Source organism: Strongylocentrotus purpuratus, unplaced genomic scaffold (genome assembly GCF_000002235.5).
Source record: "Strongylocentrotus purpuratus isolate Spur 01 unplaced genomic scaffold, Spur_5.0 spur5_scaffold_2, whole genome shotgun sequence".
Taxonomy (NCBI): domain Eukaryota; kingdom Metazoa; phylum Echinodermata; class Echinoidea; order Camarodonta; family Strongylocentrotidae; genus Strongylocentrotus; species Strongylocentrotus purpuratus.
Genome location: NW_022145605.1, coordinates 31,712,180 through 31,727,123, shown reverse-complemented (window position 1 = coordinate 31,727,123; position 14,944 = coordinate 31,712,180). Strand labels below are relative to the sequence as shown.

The 14,944-nt window shown below is 37.1% G+C and overlaps 1 protein-coding gene across 1 annotated transcript in view; it reads right to left on the bottom strand.

The window, feature by feature from the left end:
* The window catches only part of LOC591890 (GATOR complex protein DEPDC5), a 30,013-nt gene extending 22,585 nt beyond the window's left edge, over nt 1-7,428 (bottom strand). Inside the window, exons 1-9 of the mRNA XM_030991230.1 lie at nt 7,242-7,428; nt 6,096-6,183; nt 5,464-5,519; nt 4,891-5,060; nt 4,035-4,233; nt 3,357-3,488; nt 2,711-2,890; nt 1,949-2,026; nt 514-648 (exon numbers count right to left, since the gene is read on the bottom strand). Of these exons, the coding sequence (XP_030847090.1) occupies nt 514-648; nt 1,949-2,026; nt 2,711-2,890; nt 3,357-3,488; nt 4,035-4,233; nt 4,891-5,060; nt 5,464-5,519; nt 6,096-6,183; nt 7,242-7,284 (1,081 nt within the window). The 5' untranslated portion in view covers nt 7,285-7,428. The remainder of the gene's footprint in view (nt 1-513; nt 649-1,948; nt 2,027-2,710; nt 2,891-3,356; nt 3,489-4,034; nt 4,234-4,890; nt 5,061-5,463; nt 5,520-6,095; nt 6,184-7,241) is intronic.
* Between the last annotated feature and the right edge of the window lie 7,516 nt (nt 7,429-14,944).

The following is a 14,944-nucleotide window of genomic DNA, read 5'->3' as shown; positions in this document are numbered from 1 at the left end:
ACAATTAATATATTTTTAACTAAGAAATGCTGGTCTTTTTATTGAAAATTTAGAATATTTTCATGATTTCGAATAGATTCATATGTTGTGAAGAAGCTTGAAGATGCTTCAAAGTAGATACATCACTGGACTGCATGTAAATCACATGGTTCGTGGTTCGAGTCCCGCTGTGGCACTACTATCCTCTGGCATGATGTAAATCTACATTTGCCACTCTCCACCCAGGTGTAGTAAATGTGTACCTGGTAGGAAGACAATGGTCGTAGCACCTTACGGCAGCCAGGCTATACCCTGGGTATTAATAGTACTTTTTAGGTGCCTTGAGCATTCCCTTGGGATGTAAATGTGTGCAATATAAATGTAGCAAATGTACACCATTTAAATATCAACATCAAACACTAGAAAATGAACTATAACGAATTCTTGCCTCATAAAATTGTTTTAGATTCAATATTTAGTTAACTGTTATTATTGAAAATTTAGTGGCACAGTAATATTGGGTTCCTTCCTTACCATTATCAATCATTCTCTGTCTGGTGATTTTGCACATTTCCCTGTCGACATCAAAGACTCCAGCTCCCGGGGTCAGTAACACGACCAGCTGACCGGTGCGCTCAAAGTTACGGTCAACATAATGCTTGTCAAACACTGGATAGGAGGTACAAAAAAGAAAACTGGACATTAACCCTACGTTAACTGGGGGGTGGTCAATTTGACCACCCCCTGTAGAAATTTCGCGACTACTCCGAAACCGCGGCAGATATAAAATTTTCCTCTCATGACTTTTTACTTTCGAGTGTTACGCATCTTTTAAAACAATTTTTTTGAAAATCGGACCTACGGTTACAAGGTCGCGTGACCTTTTGTCTTTGCATGTCAGCCCGAAAATCGCTCATTTTCGTGATTTGTGTACAAAACATATGTAAAAGTCATTTTTCCTAAAAATAGATAAAACATTGGTTATTTAGTCTTGTTTAAAGTTTAGATGTTTGTTTTGGGGTCAAAATAGTTGAATTGTAGTTATAAATGAAATAAAACAACAAAAACAATAAAATACATAAGTTAAAAAAACAATGAAATACATAAGAAATTATAAAAACAAGAGATAACATAAGGAATAACCTGGCTCTTCCAATTTTTTGTGTTGTATTATTATTCCAAATGGTCTAATAAATATATGTAGTGAAAAAGAATACTTAAATATGAATAATCTATGATTTATGGGCCGAAATGTGAATTTTATGACCTTATTTGCATAAATTACCATAAATATGCAAATGAGTGAATTTTTCAAAAATTTGAAATTACCATAGTATTCTATAATAATAATAATAATAATAATAGCTAGTTCTTATATAGCGCTTTTCAGGACTATACACTTCACTTCACTTGACATGCATGCAAATTTTCGCGGCGATCGGCGGTGAAACGGCCGAGATCTTAGGGGGGGGTCAAATTGACCCCCCCCCCCAGTAAAAACCTGGTCTGAAATAGCCCAGTTAAAATAGGGTTAAGACTTGTTCAATATTGACACAGTATAATGTCTTCAAAAGCGACCAAAGAAAAAAGGAACTCGTAGTGCATTTCATATTTCTGTACCTCATTACATACAAATACGCCAATACACTTGGGGGACTTAGTTGTGCACACCGACCGCTTTTTAAATCTCCACTTGCCGTTCATTTCAATGTAAAATGTTTTACATTTGCAACTGCAGTCTTTTGAGGCTGTTTACCTACTTAAGACTGAAAATAGCTTTACACTGCCATTACGATAATATCCTCAATGCACATTCTGAAGCAGTATATCATATAAAGGTTTATTTCAATGGGCATTAAGTTCATGTAAAAAGTAAATACGTTAATATCTTCTGGCTGTCAGCAGACAATATATTTGCAAAATACTAAACTTATTGAACGCTGCATAATTATGATCATCTATTCCTCACCATTGAGAGTCATGTTTAGAGTTTCCAAGAAGTTTCCTTCTGCAGCTGATGAGTTGTAGCCTGGGGGTATTTGTCCACCTAGATGGAGAAAACAAAAAATGGTGGAGAAACACTTAATCTCTCAAGCTTACTATTATAATGATGACTCAACAGTTTTCCAAAGTGAATGTTATGACATTCAAGAAAAAGGGCCCATGCACAATTGGATCTGAATGAAAGACAATGTTTACACATGTACTCTATATCATATATACGTACATTAAAATGTTTCTGGGTTTCACATAAAAGACTCCTTTAGAGAGTTCAATGAGTCTTGAGGGCACTTAACTTGTGTTTCGTATAAGACTCAATTATAGTATACAATTATAAGTGAGCATTAAGCGTGCTTACCTCCTAGAGTTTCACAGAAGACTTCTTTGAAGTACACTTGAAATAAGTTGTAAAAAGTGTAACTTTTTTCATATTATTTAATTTCCATATTGGAATAGTAAATAAAGTAGACTGCATTTGAGGTAGTGAGTCTTGAGAGTGCCTACCTTCTTGAGTTTCACATAAGATATATTTGAGGTAGACTGTAAATCAGGTGTATGTGTACATTCTTTCATCTTACTTGTCTTACAAATAAGATTCCCATTCAATTTTTCTTTGGGGCAGCGAGACTTGAGAATGCTAACTTTCCTGAGTTTCACATAAGACTTTTTTTTAGTTACACTGTACATAAGGTACACTGCAGTTGAAGTAGTGGGTCTTGAGAGTGCTTACTTTCTTGAGTTTCACATAAGACTTCTTTGAGGTAGACGATAAAGTGAGCCTTGAGTGTCTGGAGTAGCCCATGCCATTCATCTCTTCTCTCGTGATGGACGACGGCACGATAGAAATCTTGGTAGAACCGACCGGCGTAGTCAACCTTCACATTGTCTCGCATCCACTTGGGGAACTGGTCTGCTTGAACAGAGATAAATGACAACTCACTGAAAGGGAACACTTGATCAATAGGGAATATACAGATCTTAAATGATTTCAGACATTCATATTTAAGTGTTATGGGCAACAATACAACCCTCCCCCCAAAAAAAATTTCCACAGAAATACCTTCTTTAAAAAAGTTTTGTGAATAACGCAGTTACTGAATGTTACTGGATGTCATCAACAAAAATGAGGGGAAAAGGGTGGGCAAATTCTTCTTTTCACAAAGTAATGGACTTTAATAGAGATAGGTCGGGACCAATGTTGCTGTATATGATATATCATGTAAATTAATGGACAAATTTAACCACAGAAGAAACTTGAAAGATGACCATTTGCTTTAACTTTTAAAAAATAATGGGCGCTTTGCTTTCATATCAGATAAAGTTAGTGTAATCAATACAAAGACAGGAAATAATATTAAAGTCAAGTATGAACTCACCAAGTGACTTAGCTTTGAAGAATGTACGAGAGAAGAGAACCACAGTGGCCTCATTGTTGACCCCTTTATCTCTCCATTTGTTAAAGAGATCTGTCAGGAATCCACCGACAGCCTTCTCCCAGTAAAGGTCACCTATAGGAAACAGTATAAGATAAAAGATAAAGTCTTTGAACACATTAAAAAAGAAAATTTATTAGGATCGCTGTATAAAAGTAGGTAAGAGAACTATGGTGACCTCATAGTTGACCCTTTATCTCTCCATTTGCTGAAGAGTAAATAATCTGCCAACAGCCTTCTCCCAGTAAAGGTCACCTGTGGTAAAATATTGAAATTTAGAAGACTATAATTGATTGACTAATAGATTAATTCATTGCTAGAGTTTGGCTTTAGTGTGCTTCACATACAGTACCTGCTTTTGATGAAAAAAATAAAACTAATTAGATATTTAACAATAGGGTCCTTTTTTAGCACAGTAGCAATATTAGTAGACTTTACTGCATAACTTGTTTAGTACAATGCTAATCTGCCACAAGGTCTAATCTACACATTGATCCACACAATGTTGTTAATCGCCAATATCTTACAAGTTCAGTTTTTAGGCAGTTTATCACATCATGTCTAAACAGGTTTAACTGTTCACAAAATCTTGAACCATTGAATTTGCAATTTTGATCTTACCACATGTATCAAAGTCCCACATCTCTGAGCTCATCTGAATGAAGAGATAGACCATGGCTGTGGCTGATCTGAAGGCTACCCTTGTATCGTTGGTGATGGCTCCGCAGGACACCCTCTCCCAACGAGACCAGAGTTCCTGGACCTGGGCACGGATCCCACTCAGTTCTAACTTCTGCTGGATGTGAATACATGTGTCCACCTGAAATATGGAGATGACAAACAATATTATAATAATAATAATAAGATTTGGGACCTGTCTCATAAAGACCTGTGATGGATCCAGACTGATGGAAAGTCCCCAATCAACGCAAACTTGCAAACTTCTGTCTCTATAGTAGAGAGTTGAGATTGAGTTCAGGTCGCCATCAATTTGAATCAATCACAACTGTTAAAAGATAGGGCCCTCGTCAAATATGTATTCATTTCATCAACCAAATACCTTGGACTCACACAAATATAAAGTATTCATAGCTGCGATTTTACCACACTGTGTTTTGATGGTTGATGTTTGTTTTACCTGACTGCTACGAAAGCATGTGTAACTTGTAAGTACTGTAAGCAACCAGCTGTAAGTCCTCCCTCAGGGACTTGGTAATGAGGATCAATGCCTTACCAAAGGGCATGAGTGCATTGACTTGGTTTCGAACCTGGGACCTCTCAGTTACAAGGCCACTGCTCTACCACAGAGCCATCATGCCTCCTCCTTTTTTAGTCTCCTGATGTCACTCCTGCTGTTGATGTAGTAATTGTTCTTGGAGACCAACTCCACCCTGTCTAAGGCAACATCTGCAGGCTGGACCTATATAACTGGGACATTTTTATAAAACATCCTATCAGAGGAACAGTGTGTACTCACAAGACTGTTCTTGAGTCTCCACATGTCACTCCTGCTGATGTACTGTTCCTTGAAGACCAACTCGACCAGGTCTAAGGCCACATCTCCAGGCTGAACCTTGGTCACCTTGACATTTTTGTAAGCCCTCAGCTGAAACAGGGACGCCACTCCCTGCTCTACACTTATGATTTCTGTGGGAAAATGCAATATTTGTTAGCAATGAAGAGATAATCTAATAATTCAATTATATTACTTGGCTAAAAACATACAGTGTAGCTTTGGATATTTTATCTGGAATTGACAGGGTCATGACTGAAGAATTATTAACCAATGCATTTACACATTTAAAGGTTACACAGATAATGCACATAGGCATCTAGAATATAATGGCATCACATTATACCTAGACAGGTATTATCACAGTTCCAAATGAACTACGGTACAGATTTGAAGATTATTCATTATATTGATGAATGATTGTACCGTCTGTTTGGAGCCAGAAGTACATTAACTTCTGTATAACACAGAGTTAACAGCCTTCTGGCTCTGTGCAGATGATTTGTAATGATGCTAAAGAGGATACATTTTACTCACCTTTACTGTTCTGTTGAAGCTCATCTTTGAAGGATTTGACTTGCAACAGCAAGTGACTGAAAGACAAAATGAACGAAATATGACTTTCTTGTGTTTGACTGCTAGAATTGGACAAGGGTCAGAGTATTGCATGTACTATGAACATACCAAGATCAAAGAGGGATCTATCAAAAGTTGTGAAATGATTCTTCTAAAATTTGTCAGAGTGAATACAATGAATCCTCTGGATGAAAAACTAAAAATTGAAAACTTGTATCAAAACATATTGAACAATACAAACCTTTATTTAAACAATTAGATTTCAGGAAATCTATTTCTGTCCTTTATATCAATGTGCGAGCATTGCATGATAATAGTCTGACTTCTAGAGTAGACTTCAATCACATGGTTAGATTTTTATTTTTATTTCGGGCTTACACCTTCAGATACAACATTTATCTTCAGTTGCAATCACCCCAAGTCAGTTATCCAAAAAAAAAAAATTATGAGATGATATATGAATTGAAATCCTGTAATTGGTCCGATAGGTCATTTGAATTTCTTTTATCCCTTTGATAAATATATAAATCTTCAATGTTTATGTGGGTGGGAAAGTGGATTCTCTCTAAGGGCTTCACAGGGTGCTATCTTACCTGCTTTCTTCATCAGGATGATAAATTTCCAGGATATCACCAATCTTGACATCAGGGAACTCTTTCGGGTTGATCAGTAATTCATTTTCTGTATGAAGAAGAAAAATTATTATAGCTCCAGTCCATTGTAAGGTGAAGCAAAAATGGTGAATTTCAATCCTACACTTCAGTTCATTTGCAAGTAAATATATTCATATTATAATAGAGAAGATGTGCCCTCATTTGCACACCGCAAAAGCTATCAAGGTCTATCTTAATGTAAACAGAAATACTTGATGTGACCTGAAAGACACCCACAAAGAGCCCCGAGTCTGAAATCACTGTTTCCAAAATTATAAAGCACATTGAGATATGACAGTAGTTTTTTAGTTGAAGTGGTACACCATGCATGGCATGTGTTTGTTAAAAACATGTTAGCCCTACATGTAAATGAATGGCAACTTGTTAATGTGCGTAACATATTCGCATACTCACTGAGCTCTGTGTGATCAGAGTTGGAAATATGAAGCTTCTTGCACACGTCTCATGTTAAAGATCATTCCCCGGATCGGAATATTACAATTTAGGTCTAGATCTAGGTCTAGATCTAGATATCTATAGACCCTATGTTTGTAAAAACTAAAAACCTACTCAAAAAACACACACACACACATACACATATTGACACTACTGTTGAGTTGCGTCGACGCAACATATTTGTTAGAGGATGCATGAAAACTGTTATAGAGTTGGATAATTGATCACCGATCATGAAGCCGAGACAACCAACCTGTTCGAACTAGCTAGATCTATGCCGCATTATTGGAATTGTGGCCCGTTTATTTCACAACCCAACTTGGAAAGCATGACATTGACAAGATCTAAGTACCTGTTTGCAGAGTTTATATTATTATTTGTAAAATTAGTAATCAATATGAATCATATTAGGTTCCAAAATGGTAGACGTCGTTGGTCTGACTAAACACAAAATGTTAAATGCACAGTGATGACAGACAGAAAACCAAACAGCTGGGACGCACGTTCCCACGGATTCTCGTTAAATTTCTACGGGAAACGAGCGGCGCAGTGTTTTGAGCTCTCGATGAATCTCACGGCTGGTCGCGTGACTCTGAGCTGAAGATGGCGAGTTTCTGCGCTTTTACTTACCACTAAATGCCTTTTGATGAACCCACAGCTTGAAATTCTTCATCTTGAAAGAGTCTGTCAGACGTCATCTGAATCACTTACCACCAATGTATTATAATTATCGAATAAAAAAACATGTTTTTCGTTGTTTTGATAAATGACTTGCGATCAGCTCTTTGTCGAGATCGATACCGATCGCATTGATTTTATGGTGATCGGATTTTTTTCTTCCTGATTAAATTCTTCTTCTTCTTCTTTTTTACCCTAGTTAAAGTGCAAATGCAAAAATTATCGAAATCATTTCGCCTTTTCACCAAAATCTTAATAGTGGGTACCTTTTTCTCTTCCATAGAATATATAAGCCTCTATCACTTCCAAGTTCTAAACCAAATCTGACTAGCCCCCCCCCCCCCCCAACCCCCCCCCCCCACCACCACCACCACTACCATAGAGTACGCAGGATTTTTTTCAAGGGGGGGGGGGGGGGGGAATGAGCACACTTTTTTTTTGGGGGGGGGTGCCCAGTTTTTGAGGGGAAATTTCGCAACGACTCAGCCGGTCGCTGAATAAGCAGGGGGGGGGGGGGGGGGGGGACGGGGTTGGTTAGAGCACACTTTTTTTTGTCCCGAAATTTTTAAACAATTTATTTTATTTGACAAAAAGTGAGGGGGAGGGGGTTATCCTCCGATACCCACACATTAAACAAATTTGAGGGGGTTAACTCCACCCCCCCCCCCCCCCCCCCCCCCCCCGTCTGCGTACGCGCCTGACAACCACACCCCGGTTTTCGGTGAGGAGTATAGGCAGTGTCTACAGTCTGGGATTCTATTGGCTAAGTTTTGAAATTGGCGAGCCCTGCTTAAATCTGGATGAATGTCATCGCATATGGGGAAAGACTTGAAATGCCTTATGCAGTTTGAATGAAGGAATATAAATCAGCAAAAAAATACGTAAAAGCATTTGCAGATCTCAAGGGGGGGGGGTGTGGGAATTTGTACCCAACTGAGGCAATTATTTCTTTGCAGTTTGTACTGCTGGTAGAGACAAATGAAAATGATAAAAACAAAATAAGAGTAATTAAATGACCCTCATTATAGTTTTGGCAAAATGTGAGATTTCTTTACTTTTTCTTTGCCTCTCTGTTTTTCTTCTCCTGGCTCTTTAATTATTTATCTCATGAGGCTTATTTAGATTTCTCCTTTTTTATATTTCATGTTTTATGGATCCTTTTTATTTCAGATGAAACATCAAATCATTATAAATTATGGTGCATCGTAAAAATGTAAATATAAATGACGTGTATAACAATCATCATACATTATATTAAGAAAACTAACAAAAAACTAGAAATGCAATCGTGTCACAACGATGTGCGTGCAATGACGCCATGTTTCTACATGTCAAACGAAAGAGCTTCTCTCGCCCTATCCAGAGCAATTTGTACGAAGTCTGTAGCTTCTGTGATATTGGAGATAGGTAGGGCGAAAGAAAGGCCTCAACAGTGACCTTGATGGGATGGTAGTGACTATGCCTACGAAGTTTGAAAGAAATTGGGATATGGGAAAGGACGTGGAAAGGGCTCGCAAGCACTGCATGCAAAAACCAAGGGGATTTGGTGCATGTTCGTCATTGCAATAAAGATCGTTCTGGGGGTCAAAAGCGTGAACCAGATATGCCCCATAGACAATGCGTGTAATGCATGAGCGGAAAACGTACAGGATCTGTATTATGACCGGAGTTAAATTGTTTTTTCTCTCTCTCTTTATGTCTCTTTATGAGCCGTATTTGGTATCATTAGAAAGAGAATTTCATGAATGTTATTGTAAACCACTCTCTTTTTTCCCATGATAATCCTATCGAAACACGTGATGTAAAATAGATTTATAGGACAAAATGGCGTCTTAAATAGCCACATTGACCAATTTAAAAAATCCGGCCATGAGGTGCCCTGCGTATTGGAACTCGGCATGTCACTGCAAATTTTCAAGGAAAAAAAAGGACGTTTAAGGGGCGAAAAGCAGTCTGAAAAAATGACGTCATAGCCGATACGTGTTAGATTCGGGCGGAAACTCGGCGGAATTCGTGTAGTGATCTTTGTTCAAATGCGATTTATTCACAATTTTCTGTGTGAACATATACTATACTTGGTATCATTCGAAAGGGCACTTCATTGCGGTCAGTTTGACACCATTGTTATCTTCGCGCAATGTATTGCACGCATTTAACGCGCTATCACGCAATGCATAGTAAATACATCATTTTTTGAGATAACTTTGCGCTGACATAATCAAATTTTACCAAACTTTGCGGACAGTTGTCACGTATATAAATACATGTGTGTGCCAAGTTTTATTGACGTAGGTCAAAGGATCGTAATTTTAGAGCAAGTTGAAGTTATTTTGGAATTTTCTTGAAAATGGCGAATTTGGAGGGCAATTTTCTCAAATTTGGTCAGTGATAGGGTACATAATTTTGTATATGGCTGGAAAGGGCATATCTTCAAGTATCTAAATCCAAAAAAGGGTACGGGTTTGCCAAGCCATTATGGAGATACGGCCACAGAGAGAAAGCCAATTCCCAGAACTTTAGAGGGCGCTATTTATGTTGTGCAAAGTCATTGGAGCGTGAAATTTGGCATGGCTATGTGCAATTATGAGATAAGGATACTGTGAGATTTAAATACAAAACGGAATTTATATGAGAAAGTTATGGCAGTTTTAGATTATTTAGGTGTCAATTTTTCAAGAATTTGAGAGATAGTTGACGGAGTCGGTTTCAGATTTGAATTTTGAGTATGAAGATGGCATTTTGAAGGGCAGGTTATACGTCGCAGATAAAAGAACATCTCTTAGACTATCTAGAGGAATTTGTTAGAAATGTGTAGGATCTAGGATAGTGGAGATAGGAAGGAAGAAAGAAAGGCCTTAAAATGGACCAGAAACGGACAAAATGGCGCCTGGACGGTTATGCATGAGTGATTTCGAAAATCGAAGAATGTAGTGACCTTGAAGGGATGTTAGAGACTATGCCTATGAAATGTGAAAGGAAAAGGACATGAGAAAAGCACCTAACTAGGAATAACAAACATTACGTGCAAAACGAATGCGATTTCCTGACGATAAGGAAAAGGAAAAGGAGGAAAAGGAGAATATTAATGGGGCAGAATGTGAACGAAAACAAGGCAATGACGAAGGTCGTCATTGCAACAACCAGTTGTCGAATTTCATATTTCTGTCTTGCTTGTCAGACATTTTGTCTCACATGTACACATTGATCTTACCACCAGTGGCGTAATGAGTGGAGCCAATAAGCGGCCAATAAGACTTTGGATAGGCCTAAGCATGGTACCGTGAGAATAACAAAGGCAAATACTTCTTCGTATTATTATTATTATTATTCTTTGATCTTTGAATTACCGACAAAATTAAATGTCCCAATATCTACAAATTTAACCTTATCTATAGTATACTTGCGTATGCGCAAATGGTCATTTTCCTCGACGATATAAAATAATATACGAATTATTTCGTCAACTTAGTCAGCATCATAGCTATATAAGCAGGCGCGGAGCGAGGATCTTTTTAGGGAGGGGCGCGGTAGTGAGCAAGCGAATCACTTGGGAATGGGTAATAGGCCTCCCGCGCGAAGCGCGAAGCTTAGACGTTTCCTTGAATTATTAGGAAAAGAAGACGATTCGTTGTACCGTTCTCGACTCGTCTAAATGAAATCCCCCCCCCCCCCCCCGGTGCGAAATTTTGGGCGTTTCATCAAAATATATAGAGAAAAGAAGACGATTCGTCGTACCGTTGTTGACTCTTAATCCTTTGTTCTTTGAATTTAGTTTTCCTGAAAACTTTAACACTCTGAATTCTTTAGCTGATATTATAGAAAAGTGAAACTTCGAGAAAATACAAGTATTGTAGTCGTAGTCACTCTCGAAGTCGTCACAGTTCATTGGGGAAAAAAAACTTGTCGGCCAACGGATAATATACATCTCACCGACTTCAAACCTCTGCATTGATATAGTACTCGAGGATCGAGCAAGAATACCGACACAGCTGACCCGACACAGTATTTACCCGTGTCTTTCTCGCTCCCTCGACGAGGCGACTCCACCCAACAACCCCTCTCTCTTTTACTCCCACTCCTCCTCTCTCAGACTCTTACCAGGGGTACCTCCCCTCTCTCTCCTCTCTTTTACCCCCCGTTTCTTTTGTTTCCCGCTTTTCTTTTGTTTCTTTTGTTATCCTTTTGTTTCTTTTCTTTTTTCCCTTTCTTTCCTCTCCTCTCTCTTTTTTTCCTATTCTTTCTTTCTTCTCTTTCTTTCCTTTCTTTTCCTTTCTTTCCTTTCTTTTCCTTTTCTTTTTTTTCCCCCTTTCCCCTTCTTATTTTCCCTCCCGCCCCTTTTCTCTTTTTTCCCGACGGCAGCGCAATTTTACCGACAGTATCCTGACAGGTGGGGGGGGGGGGGTGTCGCACCCCCACACCTCCTTTGGAGACGCCCCTGCTAGCACCTGCCCATCTGCTTTGAAAAGAAAAAGAAGAAGAAAAAAAGGAGTATCAACCGAAATTAAAGGTGGAAATAATTACCCCAAAAAAGAAGAATGAAGAGAAAGAAAAAGATCGAAGAAGCTAGAAGACCGAAAAGGGTGGAAAAGATTACACAAAGAAGAAAAAGTAGAAGTAGAAGACGAGAAGAGGAAACAAGAATACGAATACAACAAAGGAGGAGGAGTAGGGGGTGGCCGGGATGATTACTAAAACAAAAATAAATTTGTGAAATAAAGAATGAGCAATTATTTAGCACTTCTGTATAGCACTCGAAACGCACGTACGTTTTAGGCAAATTGGTTATCACGCACATCCTCAACGTGTGCGAACACATCAGGAGCAAAAAGCTGACTGCTACAGCATCATTTATCCGTAAACACACGCAAGGAGGGAGGATTGATAACTGGCATTTGCTGAACAAATCCCTGAGTTGGACAGATATTGACATTAGGTAAGAGAACATTTATATCAATTAGAGTAATGTGTAGAATGTATCCTGTATGTATGATCAAACAGCAGCTGGTTCGCATTTATTCGCCTCTAGCTCAAGTAGTTAGCGCTACATGCAGTTTTCGTGCGGCACTCCCTTGGGCGCGATTCGCTGTACTGTATACTGTACTAGCACAGGTAAGGGCTTAGGCTCATCATATTACGTTCAAAGGGATGCATATTGGCTCCGCGATCTACCAGCATCGGCACCACCACCTTGCATCGACGTCGGGTGTGCGGCATCCATCTATGCCCGCCCAAAAGGACAATTACGGAAATAACACATAGGCCTACTCTTCTTCAGCATATTATAAAAATAGGGGATTATAGGATCAAGGTATTGCAACATTTACAAGTAAATGCATGTATGTTGATTTGATGATGATGATGATTATGGTGCTGATATCAATAATGATGATAATAATGATATGATGATGATGATGATGATGATGATTGATGACTATGATGATATTATGATGATGATGATGATGATGGTGATGATGATAATAAAATAATAATGACGATGATAATGATATTAATATACAAGATGATGTTGAAATTGATAATAAATAGATAATTAAGATGGATGATAATGATAATGATTATAGCATTAACAATTACTATCTGGATTTTAAAAAGGCTTGTATCAAATATAAGTAAGAAAGAAAAATGTGATATAATTTTATGGCAAAATTAAATAAGTTAAAGAAGAGCTGAATTATTATTATTGTTATTATTATTAGTAGTATTATTATAATCATGATGACCAATATTGTAAGTATTATTTTTTCCATGATTCAAAGTATTATTATTACCATTATCATTATTATTATCATCATTATTGTTATTATTATCATATTTATTACTATTATTTTTGTCATTATCATTACTATTATTATTGTTATTATTTTGTTCTTCTTCATTGCTGTGGAAATGCTTGTAAATTACAATTAAGGGAAAGTCTGTAGATACAGTATTATGTGTGAAGCAGATTAATTTACTTTTTTTTATTGCAGTCAAATTTATAAATGATTTTTCTTTCTCTTGTCTAATCATTTCAACAGTAGCTCTATTTACAAGATTCAAAATCAATCTAACTTATCAAATTACATCAACCAAATACTATAAAGACCATGGTGAATATTTTACAATTATATACTGTTTTTCTCACTATACTGGTAGAAATATAAGCCTGTACATTATAACTGAAAGTATTATCTATTAAACATGAAATGTTATATGTATGTGTTACAACATATTTGTTTCCAGTGGAATGAAAATGGCAAATGCATAACATTTTGATCATAATATCATGATGTATTGCTTTAGATTATACATCAATTACTAAATGTTGTGTGTAATACAGTTATATAGGCCATAGTGTGCCAAGTTGAGAGACGATAAAATAGGAGGTATTATACTTTATGTACCGAGTATGTGGAAATTGAACGTAAACAATACCTATAAAAGTATCACAATTTTTTAATTTGCAAAACTTGAAAAAAGGGTGTTTGTGTTACGGTAGTAAATTTTACCTTTTCCAGGATAATTGATGCTTGACAATTGATATTCCTCATGATTGTGTTCTCTTTGTGAGCTGCATGTATTTCAGGATTTCGTCAATATGAGTGTGAATGATCATAAAATGATCACACAAAATAGATTACCTGGGAAAGTCATTGAGGGCCATGTTCTCCATGCGCTTCCTGGTTCGGCCACTGCTCGAAAAGAAAGACCATTTTTTTCTTAACAAATATTGCAGACAATAATAAACTTTTGATAATTAAAACCACTTACATGTATATGTCACTTAAAGGTAATAAAAAGTTTTGGGAAATTTTGAAAATTGGGTGGATAGTGAATCTTTAAAGTTTTGATATATTTGGATGCCCCTGTGGATGTATTATAAGCACTACAAAAATTAGCCCTAAAACACTTCTGTTTTCGAGAAAAATTGAATATAAAAATTTACTGGTGCTCCCTGTAAATTTTGATGAATTTCAAATAGCGCCTACGGCCGTACAGTGGTAGGTGTGACCATGAAATTCACAGAATATGTAGTTGTTATATATAATTTCCAAACGGGAATAGCTCAAGAAAAATTGTTTCGTAGCTAAATTAATATCTTGACCTTGAGAGGGAGCTATACAACATAAAGAGTTTATTATTTATAATTTCATAAATTTAGACTCGATTTCAACCGAGACAACGATCAATGAATATTTTAGGAACGCATATGCTTCCAATATGTTAATTTGAACCAAATTCATGACCCCATGCCAACACTTTGTAATACCTTTAAATCTTTATATGCCACAAAAGTATTATCCTTGTTCTCCATTAAATTTGATATACCAAATGCTTACAAGTTTAGTCTATAGATACCGATGTGAATGGGTTGTCATGGAGCTAATCAAGACCGGAAATGGGTAATTGGAAAAAGCAATCCTTCTATCTCTTGGTACCCATTATTTGTTTTGTGCAAATGCTCATGTTTGGTAAACAAGCCACTGTGCAGAGAGGTGGATAAAGCACCCAAAGTGTTTTAAGGGTTAAAGATAAAGGCTGCGAGCTCATCTGAAGGCTTTGCAACAGCCAGTACCTTACTCGATCTGTCTCGCCACTAATCAGCCTATCTTTGTTTTCTGCTGGTAAATGCATCATAGTAAATGTACATGTACATG